Here is a 16,335-nt window from a genome sequence, read left to right on the forward strand (position 1 = left end):
AAGTTGTTCTGAGACGGCTTCTCTCTTCCCTTTGCCCAGACACTTTCCAATTTTCACATCAAACGCATAAGATATAAAATAGCTCGATAGCACGCAGATTTTATGTATATACCTTACTCAAACAAAAGAAAACCCGAAAAATTATTCACTTTCCAAAACAACAAGACCTAAACAAACGTAAATAATTACTAAAACATTCGAATCCTCTCGAAGTTCCTGTGTTGCGTAAATATACCGAACGTCTGAAGAACTAAGATAACAAACTGAGCCCGACGTAGCCAAAACGACAAAGCAACTTACCGTCTTAATTGACGCCCGGCTACGGTTAACTTCGAAATATTAATATTTGTCAAGGACGAAACCAGAACAAGCACATTTCGTTTAGAATAATAATCGTTTTCACGCTGAAATTTTGTCTAGGGAATATTTTGCCCAATTAAATAATGATGAAATTTCAATGTGAAAACATTGAACTTATGAATCATTTTGGGATTCAGAATTTGGCTGTCATGAATTTGTTTTGTATTATTTTCTAACCCATTATAATTTGAAATTCAACATTCCTATACTCTTATTACTATTTTACACACGACTATTTCATTCTGGAATAGTATTGGAACGAAGTTCCTTATGGGTCGATGGGACAAACCCTAACCGGCAAAAAACGTCCGTAACGTAAGATTTGTATTAGTAATGCACACAGTGTACGACTTAACTTTGTAATAACGTACGAATTAGTAATGCACAATGATTTTTATTACACGATGTTATTCCTTCACCGTGGAAGTCAATCGTGAACATTTGTTGAGTACGTATTTCATTAGAAAAATTGGTACCCGCCTGCGGGATTCGAACACCGGTGCATCGCTACATACGAATGCACCGAACGTCTTAACCTTTAGGCCACGACGACTTCTAAAATAAATTTGTATGAAATAAATTTATCCGATTGGTTTATAAATTTAGTTACATATTTAATATCTTGTTAAAGCTTATATCACTATCTGAAGGAGTGAAAACAGCGTTTACAATAAGAATAATCCTAGGAGTGATAAAAAGTGTACTCCTTTGTATAATAATTTAGGTCGGTCTAATCATTTTTTTTGAGACAGAAGCTGAACCTGGAATCTTTTACTGGTGGTAAGACCTCTTGTGAGTCCGCATGGATAAGTACCACAACTCTGCCTATTTCTGCCGTGAAACAGTAATGCGTTTCGGTTTGAAGGGTGGGGCAGCCGTTGTAACCTTAGAAATCATATCTCAAGGTGGGTAACGGCATTTACGTGGTAGATGTCTATGGGTTCCGGTAACCACCTAACACCAGCTGGACCGCGAGCTCGTCCACCCATCTAAGCAATAAAAAGAGCCTGCGTCCAAAACTTCTGATATAACTTTTGATCTTGACGAATTTCTATATTTTATAGTGTCTTTTGCATATAAATATGTGTAAAGAAAAACTATTAGTATTTAAAACCTTTAAAACTCTTTAGTTTTAAAAATATTTTTCTTAGACGGATTCATCTGTCATTCAGTGAAGGCGGTAATTCAGTTAGGCATAGTATTGCTCTGTCTGTTTCAAATATTAATTTAAGTAGAGGGCTTTAAATGTCGTTTTCTTATTTATAATACATGTGAGTGAATATTTTGTTAAATATTTTTTTATATTTTTTACTTTATACTGTCAATAAATTTATTCAAAGTTTATTTTATAAGTTTACAAAAAACGCAATTAAGTATTTTATTGTTCATTCTTTCTGGAGTATTTGATATCATTATACAAAATAATTATGTAAATATGTATGTATCGAAATTCTTCAACACTTTATCCTTACTGAGTTACCTAAACTGAATAAAGCGGCACATTAGTCTCAATACTCTTAAACCAACTAACCTTAAACAAAAATTTAATACATACAATATTTTATTCAAAAAACATAAAAACCGCGCCAAGAAATAAACTTTAATAAAAACAAAGCCACAATAATAAAATGGAATGCAAATATGAACACCGTTTTCCCCCTGGCAACTCCGTATGATCTGTCACTATCAAGGGAAATCCTGGCAACTTTACGGCCGAGAGCCCACCTTGTGCGTAACAAGGAAAAATGGTGATACTCAACCGAGGCGTAATACAAGCTCCTTTGAAAAGCTCACAATAAAATTTAAACTATACGATTTTTGAGTGATTTTTATTTAGATCAACTACGCAACGATCTATCTTTACACTAATTCCAACTTTACTACCAAGACCTGACCGTATGAGTAGATTATAAAATTGATGTTACTATTACAAATCCTATCACCTATTTACACTACACCTCAATCAACAGCGTATGTCTGTTGTCACAATTTAAATCTTACAACAAAAGCCAATGTATAACGTTCAACATAAAATAATAATAAAATTAGTAAATACAATACGATAACTTAAGTACAACATGCTCGTTAAAGGTAAATATATTTTGGACTGTAACATGTACCTAAAATAAATGAGCGTTGTTTTAAAACCAAACTTTCCTTAAAATTACCAATACCTGTAACGATCTTAATTTACAGTGGACAGGCGCCCATTTGTGAATACTTGTAAACATTAACACTAACTTATAACATACTAGCTGACCCGGCAGACTTCGTAGTGCCTTAATCGCTAAATAAAATACCTAAACTTTTATATAAAATAAACTTAAAACAAACAAAAGGAATCCGTCCGACGGGGGACACATCAAAGGGAAAACAAAATTGTTATTTTTATCTAACTTTTAAACCTTCTCTGGACCTCCACAAGTAATTCAAGATTAACATTAGTCAAATCGGTCCAGCCGTTCTCGAGTTTTAGCGAGACTAACGAACACAAATCATTTTTATATATTGTATAGATTTGAGAAACTGAGAACAAACCGCAAAATTATAATTTGTGTAATAACTGGTGGTAGGACCTCTTGTGAGTCCGCACGGGTAGGTACCACCACCCCGCCTATTTCTGCCGTGAAGCAGTAATGCGTTTCGGTTTGAAGGGTGGGGCAGCCGTTGTAACTATAATTGAGACCTTAGAACTTATATCTCAAGGTGGGTGGCGCATTTACGTTGTAGATGTCTATGGGCTCCAGTAACCACTTAACACCAGGTGGGCTGTGAGCTCGTCCACTCATACAAGCAAAAAAAAAAAAAAAAAAAAAAAAAAAAAAAAAAAAAAAAAAAAAAAAAAAAAAAAAAAAAAAAAAAAAAAAAAAAAAAAAAAAAAAAACAATTAATTTTTGCCCCAAGTGTATTAAAATTTTACGAGAACAAACTCGTGATTAATAAATATCGTGTCGTATGTTATAACAGTCCCCAAAACGGGAACAAATAGCGACGTCAACCGCAACGCGTGCACCGTCACGCTCTCCAGTCCATCATGCTCACTACACGTTCTGATTTTCCAACCGAATCATTCCGTAATCGATTATCGACTTCTTCTGCTACCGATGAACAACTTGATTTTGAATGGATTGCTTTAGTATGCTCGATTTAGTTGACTTCGTATGTTCTATAAGGGATTGATTTATCTTCAATACACTTTAAAGCAAAACGCAAGATAATATTACAATAAAAATAGGCAGACCACGCAACTAGCCAATATCAGAAAAGAACTAGTATGTTGGAAGACATATTATAATCTAAATGAAGTTATAAGATAAGTTTAAAAATTCAGCATATGTTAAGGTACTAATGCTAAAATGTGTCATGATGATGTATAAAATATACATTATTATATTAAAATAAATAACTTGTATATCAAACGCTTCTATGTAAACTGTTAATGCAGACTTATAATAGACCCTACCAGCAGAATTCCGCAAAAAAATTACAGGTTTTAATTTTAGTATAAGAATATGGTATTCCTCCTCTCATTCTCTCGTTCCACGCTCGGTTCATTTTCATTTTGGAAGCATTTCTAGTAAACACGTTTGAGGTATTTTACCTCTACCCAAGAATTTTCTGATCTGAAGTGAACAGTTTTCATGGCGTTTGATGTTTCCTTCTACAGTCTTGAGTCGAGCCTTCAAGGGTAAGTAATAGCTAAGCGGACCCCTGACAATGCTATGATTTGGGAGGAACTAATGAGGGACGTTGACCACTCACCATCATATGGGTGGTAAGACAACCTTCCAAATAAATAAGATTGATTTTGTGTCCTTGCCCTGACTTCGTTAGGTTAGAGCCCCGTGAAGTTCGCTTAGTGCAGCTGACCTAACCCCTCGAGGCTGCCAGCATAGCTAGGGAAAAAAAGCCGTAACTTAAAAAAAAGCTCCAAACCTGTAATAATAATTAATTAACGTACCCATTATGATTTATAATGTACATTTTACAATTATTATTTCAATGCTAATTTCACCTATTTCAATGGCCTTCAGCGTACAAAAACACCATCAAACATAACAAGTACACCAATTAATCACAAAGGGGAGGTGTCCAAGCGTAAATCGGTATGTTTTTCTAGCAGCAAAACGGTCTCGCAAATCATATTAATGTGTACTCCGCCCTGTCTTGTATAAACAATTAGTAAGCCCTCTTAATATGCGTTCCTCTGTTGGCATGCAAAAACGATCATTTTACAATAATGTTCATATTTATTATTTCTACAATATTTGTACTCCAAATAAGCAACGGTGCTCGAATTCCACTGGCGGGTACCAATTCTTCTAATGAAATACGTACTATACAAATGTTCGCGATTGACTTCCATGGTGAAGGAATAACATAGTGTAATAAAAATCAAACCCGAAAATTATTATTTGCGTAATTACTGGTGGTAGGACCTCTTGTGAGTCCGCACGGGTAGGTACCACCCCCCGCCTATTTCTGCCGTGAAGCAGTAATGCGTTTCGGTTTGAAGGGTAGGGTAGCCGTTGTAACTATACTGAGACCTTATAGCTTATATCTCAAAGTGGGTGGCGCATTTACCTTGTAGATGTCTATGGGCTCCAGTATTCACTTAACTTCAGGTGGGCTGTGAGGTCGTCCACGAATCTAAATAATAAAAAAACGAGCTATCAATCTACCTGGTGCTGAACTATGATTAAAGCCCAACAATCCCATTAGGTGAGTCCCGCTTAATTCGTGATAAAAGCTCCAAGTCAAAGTTGAAATAGGCAAAACGAGAGGGGCAGAAAGCTCTAGCGAAGACATCAACTCTACACCACATTACCAATACTTAGTATTCTCCCTCGTGGTATAATAAATAACAAGAAAGAAAAAATATGTGAAATTCACACAAAGTTTTATAATTATTTTACATTTTATTCGTATATATCACATAGATTCATTGAGAATGTATTAAGTACGAATATTAGCTACGAAACAGAGCACCAAGAGAACCAACCACGAATTTATGAAATACTGTTTAATGCTTCCTATCTCATTTTCTCCCACGTTAAATCTTATGAATTTATGTGTCTGTCTCTTTTTACTGTCGCTTTTTCGTTTCATCGCCTTTCAAATCACAACGATGGTAAAGAAGTTTTCACTTCAGAAATTATCTTGCGTATATCTCCAAAGCAATATATGGTCGTTCCCTCACGTATTTCTTAATTAAAACTGGCCACAGAGTGAAGTTTTCCAATGTCTCATTGTTACTGCTCTCTGAATCACCGAAAGCAAAGCAATATGTCCGATATTGTTTTCGAACTCGTTTCAAACTGCTGGTTTATTTTAGAACTATGTTATTGTTTGACGCGAGTATTTCGAGTGTGTGGATAAATTATGGGATGTTGAAACATATTTAGCTATAGTACGGTATTATGAATTTCGTTAGCCATCCTGTAAGGCCCCACCCGCATCTTTGCTTCGTCCTACAAGCCGAAACGTATTGCTGCTTCACGGCAGACATAGGCAGAGTGGTTGTTCCTACCTAAGCGGTCTCAGAAGACCACCAGTAAAAAGAGTAAAGAAAGACCAAGATTAAGAAAAGATTATAATTCCGTTTTTGTTTTACTTAAAAGTATGTAGTTCATAATTAAAAATATTTTCATGGTTAAATCTGAAGATTTAAATATAACAACTGACAAGTCACCTGCGATCACGAAAACTGCACAGTATTTGATACGTCAAAACTAATATGATCACAACAATAAACGCAAAAATTTAATGATAGTAGTTTTAATTATGTCTACAACTCGCAAAAACCGTATAATATATATTACAAATGTAAATAAAAGAAATATAATTTGAAGTTCTAATAGCTTTGACCTTCAACAAGTTTGGGTAGGTAAGCGGAATGTGCATTGAAATATGCTGTTAGTTTTACTACGCCATTTAGGTTAAATTATCTTTAGATTATTTGATTAGTGGATATATTTTTCTAATGATCGGTTAATATTTATGTTAGTTTTAGTTGTTGCACAAACAACACCTTAACCCTTTCAGGAATAGAATTGAAATCTTTGATAGAATAAATTTTATTACTTTGTAGCAGAAATTGAGCAGCCAAATCGTTACGTTAATACAAAATCCTGAAAAGATACAGGTATACATTAGGGAAATAGTTCAAAACAACGTCAGACAATAAAGTCAAGTTGATAAGAGCCGTTAAGCTCCGCTAGAAATCAATAAACCAATATACCCACTCAATTATTACAAAGTGAACTGAAACTCATCAAAGCGATAGCAAGCGGTTTAGACCGTTTCAATAATATCGAGCAATTAAGGGAACGGACGGAAAATCTCCTATGGATCGTATTAACTGTGCACATAGTTGCATTCGCAGTTGGATACCGTCGGCAAACATTCATTTAAACGAGAAATCGTTTCTGTGCACGCCACTGTAATCCCCGATAATGGGCCGACGTTGATATGGTTTGTCTAAGCAAAATTTCGGGTATCGTCGGGAAATGGAATTTTAATCAATTCTCAATATGTTTAGGTGGGAGTTTTACTTTGACTGGAGAAGTGCATTTTGCAAGTAAGCCGTGAAGTAATGTTCAAAATTAATTACTCAATCTCTCATTGACCCTTTAAAGAACAAAATAATAATACTATGAGATCGTTCTCATAACAAAAATAATAAATAGCGTTCCAAAATCAAAACGAACTCTTGTATTGTGTGAATAAAATCACCTTAGACAATATAAAGTCATCGAAATACGTAATAATCGCTGAAACAATAATTAAGGGCGCTCAGACAATGCTTTCATTCACACCACCTGCTTTCAGGACGTCGATAAGGCATTCACAATACTAACAGGAAACAAAAACAAGATCGGTCATTGTTCATTCGAGAACAATAAGCGAAGTGAAAAACTGTGAATTGACAGCGTCGTGAGAAGAATTCAGCGGATTTGTATAGAACAATGTACGATGGAAGGTTACTTAGGATGATGATAAATAATGGACCGAAGTGATTTGAGACAAAATTAATGATGTTTCAGAAGTGTTCGTTCTTTTAAGTAGAAGTTTCAAACTGTATTACAATCGCCAAATTAACATTGACTCGTAAATTAATGTTAAGGAATTATATTGTAAATTCTGTAGTTATTCACGGCTCAACGTGCAATAGCGAATTATACAATAGTGCGCATCGCATATAGTAAAATCAGTAATATGATGATTTTTATTTCAGTAATTAATTTAAAGATAATATACAAGAATATATTATAATTAGAAAAGCTGAGTTTATTTTCAGACTTCGCAGGACCACGAATCTCTTTTAAATTGATGGTCGAGTTTACTTTTATTAGTTAAAAAATCGCATTTAACGTTAATTATTTTCAGCTTGAGTGAGTTTGTATAAGTTTGAGTTGGGACACAATAGTAGACTTGTTTTGTCTCCAGCGAGGTCTACCTTCATGCCTACTCACTACTGCTGGCTGCAAGTCAACAGTCATTATCCTGTCTGATTATAAATAATTTGCTTGACTGTGGCTATGGTTATTATATGATTTTATTGTGACAAATTACTGTTGCTGACTTCGACCTAATTACTCTAGGTGAGCATTTTCCACGTTCATACAGAAATTACTTAGTCTAGTCTAGTCTTATTAATTTACCTAACAATATAGCAAAATTTTAGCACACCGCGATCGTGATGTTTCAAGACATTGCAACTTTGTAAATAGATCAAAGTCATTGGCGAATTTCGTCCTGATACAGCTCTGCATAATTACAAAATTGTGAGAGAAAAAAAAATTAAACTTTCTATTGATAATTTCAACAGTACCAAAATTATTCATTCAATTAATCAATCATTGCAGGGAGGTCCACATTTGCTCGTAATGCGATATTGCAATTGTATGTATGTATCTATGTTGTTGTTTTCTTTTATTACTATGTCCTTACGAACTAACATCTTTTTAAGAAATCACTGCTACTAACAGTTGTTTTCTTTTATTATTATGTCCTTACTAACTAACATCTTTTTAAGAAATGACTGCTATTAACATTAATATGGATTATTATCTAAAATAAATGAATTTAATAATGAACACGACTAGAACATTCCTAATTAAAATTAATGAATAATCTCCTCAGAAGAGCTATTCAATTTGGCTATCAAAGTTCTAAATAAAACATCTTATTTTCAAAGAACTAGTTAATGTGCCGTGGGAGCATTAAGAAAGCAATCTAGATTCAATCCCAGGGATCTAATCTGCCCTACCACTGCTACTTATTTTGTATACTGGTTACCAAGAAAGCTTTTAAAGTGCTAGTTATACACAGGCGTTATAATAATACCAAAAACTGTCCAACTTTTCTAAATATAGTTTTTGTAAAGTAGCATACTTGTACTAAATGGGATTTGCACATTTGTTTGCTTAGTTAATTTGAAAATTATTGTGCCACTGTATTTTCGTACTCAATACGTATAATAAGTAATGATGATTTCCAATGATAGCTCTTAATTTATGTTCATTAATGTGATACTATCAGCGTATATTTGATTGTTGACTTAAAAAAGGTTAGTGATATATACACACTTAAGTATTTAGTTTTGTTATAAAGATAACGTAATTCGTTCTATTGTATGAAACCCTAATGCTGAAGCGTGTATGAAATTATCTATACATATAAATAAAATTGGAGTGTCTGTTTGTAATATTGAAATAACCGCTTTTTACTACATGCATATGAATATATATACGGTACATACACCAAAATAACATTTTTTACAATTTTTGTCTGTCTGTTTCTTCCGGCTAATCCCTGGAGCGGCTGGACCGATTTTGACGGGACTTTCACTGACAGGTAGCTGATGATATAAGGAGTAACTTAGGCTACTTCTTTTAGACTAGCTTCGCCCCGCGGCGTCACCCGCGGTACCATAATAACCGCGGTTAGCATCATGGACTCAACTATCAATAATAAAATTTAATGTTTCCGAAGCGAAGCGAGGGCGGGTTGCTAGTACATTAATATAATTTGAAGTATACCTACAATGCAAAGCTCATTATATATATAAATATTAGCCTTAATTACTTTGAACGTTGTAGCCAGTCATCGGTTGAAACACACTTTTTCTATGAGAACGTTTTCCACAGCCTATTTTATGAAATGATTTAGTGACTTCATATGGTATTTGGAGTATATCTATATCTCTCTATCTAAAAGAGAACATAAAGTATAATCCAACGGATTAAGGTCGGGGCTAGACGACGGCGGTCTCTAAGCCTGATGAAATCAGAAACATTTGTTTCTAGCCACACATGTTTGGATCGAGTTTACTATGAGTGCGGATAGGATCAATATTAGTTAAAGAGCGTGGTGCTGTTTACAAGCTAAACCTTCTCAATAATCGTATCGCGATAAATCTGATTCCATTTTTTATTTTTACTAGATGATAACGCCATCTTGTTGTGTTTTTAAGGCGGTTAGTTGCACTCAATTAAGAAAAATAGTATTATTATTCGCCAATAGATGTCGGGAAGAGTTGATTATTGAAAACACGAATAAAACAACATTTTCTGAAAATAAATCGTAGCCAGATCGATTTATCGCACCTGAAATCCCCTGTATACTAATTTTTATGAAAATCATTGGAGCCGTTTCCGAGATTCAGATTATATGTATACATATTAATACAAGAATTGCTCGTTTAAAGGTATAAGATAAGATTTACATCAGCACGTAAGCGTGATGATAAACTCAGTTGTTCTCTCTATCAAAGATTTGTTCAACAGTAAATTATATTTTTCAGTGAGATCTATGGTATTTGCATACCTCTTAAGAAGTCTTTTTGATTTGAAAATGCGTAGCTTAAAAGGTATTATATTTATATATCAAAAGTATACTGTTTATGAAATTATCCATTAATAATCCGTGATTATGTTTCTTTTCTTCTATTAAATTTAGTTCAACGATTTGTCCCTAAAAATAAACTTCACTCTTTTTCAAGTTAAATCTCAAAAAAATCAACCAAATGGTTGATTATCTTCGATTCTTCTCTTTTTTTCAAGTCTTTTAATAAAAAATAAAAACATTTTAGCTTAATTCTCATTTAAGATACCGTATTTAAATAGAGATGAAGACAATACGGGAGCCTAAATAAACTGGATCAATTCTCATTCTACCTAACGGAACAAAGTAATCAATTCAAAATTCAGTGAAGCAATCGAGCGCGTTATTCAAACGATCAGCGTTCAGGCGCAAAAAGTGCCGAGCATCCGCCGGTGGCCGGTTCGATCTTGTAATAACTGCTTCGGACCGGTTCCAAACTGGTAATATCTCGCTCCGGCCGGTTTTGCTAGAATTAGCTGAGTTCGAGGCAGCTCGATCCAGCTGACTTTGTATTTGTCGCAAACTTTCATTGTTCAGCAAATAAGAAAAACGTTCAACTATTAAACTTTGTTTCAACGAATTGTTCTGTCTTGCAATGAAACAAACTGGCTAGTTTTGTTTCTCATTAGTCTCGCCGGTTTTAAATTTCTTCGTTTCAAAGTATCGGTTTGATTATGCTGACTATTGTGTCACGGGATCCACATTCGTATCACAGTTATGTTTACTATATTTGTTTATGATGTTTGGATTGGAGGCCTGTTTGTTAAAAACTCGTCTTTTCATCTATTATCAATTGAAACTTGGACAATAACATGTCTTGATCTGTACATCTAAAATAGGAAAAATGAGTTCCAATTTTGCACTTATAGTTTTGTCGCGTTTTTTATCTCATATTTTATCAATCGGTACCGTGTCAAACAAGTCCTTGACATAGAAAAAGCAATTTCACTGTTTTCATACATTGCACCCTTATCACATCCTTAAAAAAGGTATCATAAAATACTGACAACCCTATTCGTCCCTGTATACATTTAAAATTAAAGTATTTTCCCTTCAATGTATTTTCCCTTCAAATTAAATGAATTTTCAACGAGTTAATATTGCAGTGCGTGCTTCCCGTCACGTGAAATGAACTATGAATTCATAAAACATATTATTATGGCTAACGATATGTTTATTTACGACCGATGTGTAATTATGCACATTGGTGGTTAAGAATACCTTTAGTTTTATTTTACTTTTTTTGTAAAGGAGGATGTGGAAAATTTGTTCATTATGTTATATTAGGTGAAGTAAAGGATATTCTGTCTATTAGCACCGCTAGTACTCGGGTTAGCTTGCTGAGCCAAGAGAGAAAAATAATATTATTTAAGCTCACGTTTGGCAAGTTTAATTGTGTATTAAAATGCCTGCTATTTATTTTCGCGATTTTATGAATTTTAATCAATAACTCTGCGACTACTTTCCCCTTTTGGTCCGTCTGCGAGATGGTGGACTCGCAGAAGTCGAGCATCGCCTTCCACGACTCGTCGTCACCGAGCATCGATGCCACAACACTCGGCAACGACAAGTCGTTTCCTATTTTTGCGACGAGGACACGGCGCCACCCCTCCCATGCGGGCCAGGCGACGAGCTGTTATAAATGGTTCCCGTATACAATAGTGCAAAGGAACCCCATTACAAATCACAAAGTCAGCAGTTTGATCATCTCTTTATATTTACTCGTATAATTTAAATCAGTTTGAAACCATCATCCGCGCGCGTGACACTTGCCCTAAATTGAGCCCAATTTATTGTAATTTAATTAAATAAACCTATTCTTTCTTAATTTCATTTTTTAAAAAGGCCTTCGGCCAAATCCCTATAACAATTTGGTGGCAGCGGTGGGATACCGAAGGTTAAGGTATCCCTGGGACGTCTCCGTCCGGGCTCATTAATTAGTGAAAAACTAAAAGTGAAAACTAAAGTGACTTTGCCGCGAGTGTCAAGAAGTGCATCAAACTCATATCCATCTCAATTCCAATAATTAAGAAGAATTTCGTGCTCAAATACGCCGCATTATCCTGGCGAACACTTAGTCTCGACTCTGAAAAAAATAAAATATACCAGTTTCCTGAAAAACGTATTATTTAAAAACGAAAGTAGCTTGCTTTCGTCTTGTTACGCGTTACGCTCCTGAAAAGAAAATAATTATCAAACTTACCTGCTGTTCTTGTAGAAAATCTGCGAGTCCTAAGGCGTGTGGCGTTTCCTGAAAGAAAACAAGGTGAACCAGTCATGTTCCTGTACCTCTGTTGCTGCGTGATCCTGTAAGCGAATTTATTTATCAATTTACTCCATAGTGAAAGTGCATATCAATATTAGCTGAAAATAATCGAGTGCTTAATTAAAGTGAATCATCGTGACTGAAAATCCGTGTTTGACGAATTGAAGAATTAGAAATAATATAAAAGAAAATAATTTTAATAATATTAATCATAAGTTGCCAATATTGTTTTTAACATTATATTCTCACGGGTCAATTCTTAGAATTATACTTGTCACTCACCACACCTGCATTAACTACTCAACGCTATCTGTGTATCAAGTTACTTAGGTGGCTGCCTATTACACCGTATAGTATCATTGTTCACTATATTTTATTCTATTTCATTTGTGTGTATTAATTACTTTTAGCTATGTCTCAAAAAGAGTCTCAATTTAAACTAGAAAAAACCGATAACGTAACGATTGCTACATTATTTAAATTTATTAAACCATTTGACGGAACACGCGAGAAATTAAATTCGTTTCTTTCTAACTGTAGTAATGCCATTGAATTAGCGTCAGAACCACAACAAGAAATTCTTTTTAAATTTATATTATCACAACTAGAGGGAAAAGCCGAAATAGCCTGTTCAATAAAAGAATTCAGTAGCTGGGACCAGTTACGTGATTTTCTAAAGACACAATTTGGGGAAAGAAAGCATTACGCCCATTTATTAACCGATTTGCAAGAATGCCATCAAGGCATTAGTGAACCCGTCAGCCAATTTGCTCTACGCCTAGAAACTTGCCTCTCAAAATTATTAACAGAAGTAACCTTATCCAATAAAAAGAAGTCTGAGCTTAGCGGCCGCGTAGCAGCCATGGAAGACTTAGCTCTTCATACATTTTTACTCGGCCTTAAGCCTGAAATTTCTAATTTAGTCAGAGGTAAAAATCCATTAAACCTCAACGAAGCTATTAATTTAGCAATTGCCGAGGAGAAAATATTAAATTTATTTAACAAACGTAACCCTTCCATGCCACAACGCCAGTCCCCAAAACCCTTCCAAATCTCCAAACCTCCCAACTTCAACGGAAATCCTAGGCCTCAACCTCAAATACAGAGACCTTACAATCAAAGCAACCAAGGTCTGTACTGTCGTTACTGCAAAACCCAAGGCCACACAATCGACACCTGTAAAAAACGTGAATACAATAATAATCGATTCAAAATACCTCAACCCTATTTTCAACAACGTCCAATTCAAGAAAACTTTAAACCTAATCCTGCTCGCGTAAACTGTTTAGTTGACGAAAATTATACCTACGATGATTTCGAGCCGCAACCATCATCTAGCACATATTATGCACAAGATAATCTTAATCAGAATTTAAACGAATAAGGGACTCACGAAGGTGTCTCGTGAGGCCCAAACCGCAACTTCAAGCTAACTGTAACGATAAAGACACCTTTTCTATATCCAAGGACCACATGGGTAATCAGCCCCGAGCAAGTGTCCATAATTCAATTCCCAAGGACCACACGGGTAACCAGCCCCAAACAAGTGTCCATAATTCAATTCCCAAGGACCACACGGGTAACCAGCCCCAAACAAGTGTCCATAATTCAATTCCCAAGGACCACACGGGTAACCAGCCCCAAACAAGTGTCCATAATTCAATTTCCAAGGACCACACGGGTAACCAGCCCCAAACAAGTGTCCGTAATTCAATTTCCAAAGACCACACGGGTAACCAGCCCCAAGCAAGTGTCTACATTCATCCAATATCAAAACACAAATGCAATATCATTGAAAATACAATTACAAAACAAAACGAAAGTAAAATTTATGAACTATCTTGTATTTCTAGTAAAATATCCTTACCCCATGTACTTGTTTCGACATCTATATCCTTCAAGCCGCTTACTTTCCTTGTTGACACTGGATCCTCCGTATGCCTCATAAAAAAAACATCTATTCAATCATTTTCACACATAAATCTCATAAATAATATAATTAAATTAAAAGGTATAGATAGTACGGAAGACCCCGTACCTACTTTGGGTAGTTTTGATCTTAAACTTATATTTGGAAAAGAATCAATTCCTTTCACTTTTCACGTAATAGACAAAATAGATTTACCCTATGACGGAATAATAGGCACAGATTTACTTACCTGTTTTCAGTGCTCTATAGATTACGATCGCCAAATTCTCTACTTAGATAAAAATAAAATTAAACTCAATTTCACGGATCCCACTTACCAAATTCCGCCTCACTCAGAGGTAACTGTTGAGTGCTCAGTTACAAATCCTGAGCTAAGAGAAGGTCTCATTCTTGATCAACACGTAAGTGATACACTTTATATTGCTAATTGCTTAGTGAAGGTAAAAAATAATAATCGCGTAAATCTTACTGTCTTAAATACCTCTGAAAAACCTGCTATTATAAATTCTAAACTTCAACTTACTCTACTTCCAGTTGACTATGAACTCTGTAAGTCGCAAATCACAACTAAAACCTGCTTAGATAGAACTAATGATGTCCTTAAATCATTACGCGTATCACATTTAAATAGCGAAGAAAGTGAAGCCCTTTACGATATGTGCTCTAAATATTCTGATATATTTCACCTCCCTGATGACTTACTCACCTCGACTGACGCCATCCAACATGAGATTAGAACTTCTTCCGATCAACGTATTAATGTCAAATCCTATCGATTTCCTGAGATTCATAAACAAGAAGTAAACTCACAAATACAAAAAATGCTCGACCACAAAATCATACAACCTTCTCTATCTCCTTGGTCCTCGCCTATATGGATTGTCCCAAAAAAGACCGATGCCTCTGGTCAAAAGAAATGGCGGATTGTAATTGATTATAGGAAACTTAACGATATTACTATTGGTGAAACTTACCCCATACCTAACATTGTCAAAATTCTTGACCAATTAGGAAACTCAAAGTACTTCACAACATTAGATCTCGCTTCTGGCTTTCATCAGATAACAATGACTCAAAAAGACGCTTGCAAAACCGCGTTTAGTGTCCCTCAAGGACACTTTGAATTTACAAGGATGCCCTTTGGCCTAAAAAATGCCCCATCAACTTTTCAGCGCTTAGTGAACAATGTGCTCACTGGCCTACAAGGTGAGCGCTGTTTTGTGTATTTAGACGATATTGTGTCTTATTCTCATGACCTTAAAACTCACATTGAAAACCTCGGTGCAATGTTCGATAGACTACGTAAATTTAACCTAAAATTGCAGCCAGACAAATGTGAATTTCTACGAAAAGAAGTCGGCTACCTAGGTCATATAATTAGCGAGGAAGGACTAAAACCAGACCCTAATAAAATAAAATCCGTTAAAGAGTTTCCAATCCCAAAATCCCCCAAGGATATTAAATCCTTTTTAGGATTAATATCATACTATAGACGCTTTATCCCAGAGTTCTCCAAACTATCAAAACCACTCACATCCCTCTTGAAAAAGGATGCATCTTTTCTTTGGACTAACGAGCAACAATTAGCTTTCGAAACGCTCAAAGATAAACTCATTACCTCTCCTGTATTAATATACCCAGTTTTTACTAAACCATTCAACCTTACTTGCGATGCATCGAACTATGCAATATCAGCTATCCTTTCGCAAGGTCCTATAGGTAAAGACCGTCCTGTAGCCTATGCATCCAGAACACTAAATAAATGTGAAATTAACTATAGCACAACCGAAAAGGAGTTGCTAGCTATAGTTTGGGGCTACAATTCTTTTAGACCGTATTTATTTGGTCGTAAGTTCATCATAGTAACAGATCATCGTCCACTAAAATGGCT

At 35.1% G+C, this 16,335-nt stretch overlaps 1 protein-coding gene across 1 annotated transcript; it reads left to right on the top strand.

The window, feature by feature from the left end:
- Positions 1-12,639: 12,639 nt before the first annotated feature.
- LOC149501592 (uncharacterized) lies at positions 12,640-14,122 on the top strand. The gene has a single exon (XM_089732305.1). The coding sequence runs from the start codon at positions 12,927-12,929 to the stop codon at positions 13,896-13,898; it is 972 nt and encodes a 323-aa protein (XP_089588431.1). The 5' UTR covers positions 12,640-12,926; the 3' UTR covers positions 13,899-14,122.
- The last annotated feature ends 2,213 nt before the right edge of the window (positions 14,123-16,335 follow it).

The sequence above is a fragment of the Bombyx mandarina genome, chromosome 13 (assembly GCF_030267445.1).
Source record: "Bombyx mandarina strain Sakado chromosome 13, ASM3026744v2".
In the NCBI taxonomy this organism is placed as follows: Eukaryota; Metazoa; Arthropoda; class Insecta; order Lepidoptera; family Bombycidae; genus Bombyx; species Bombyx mandarina.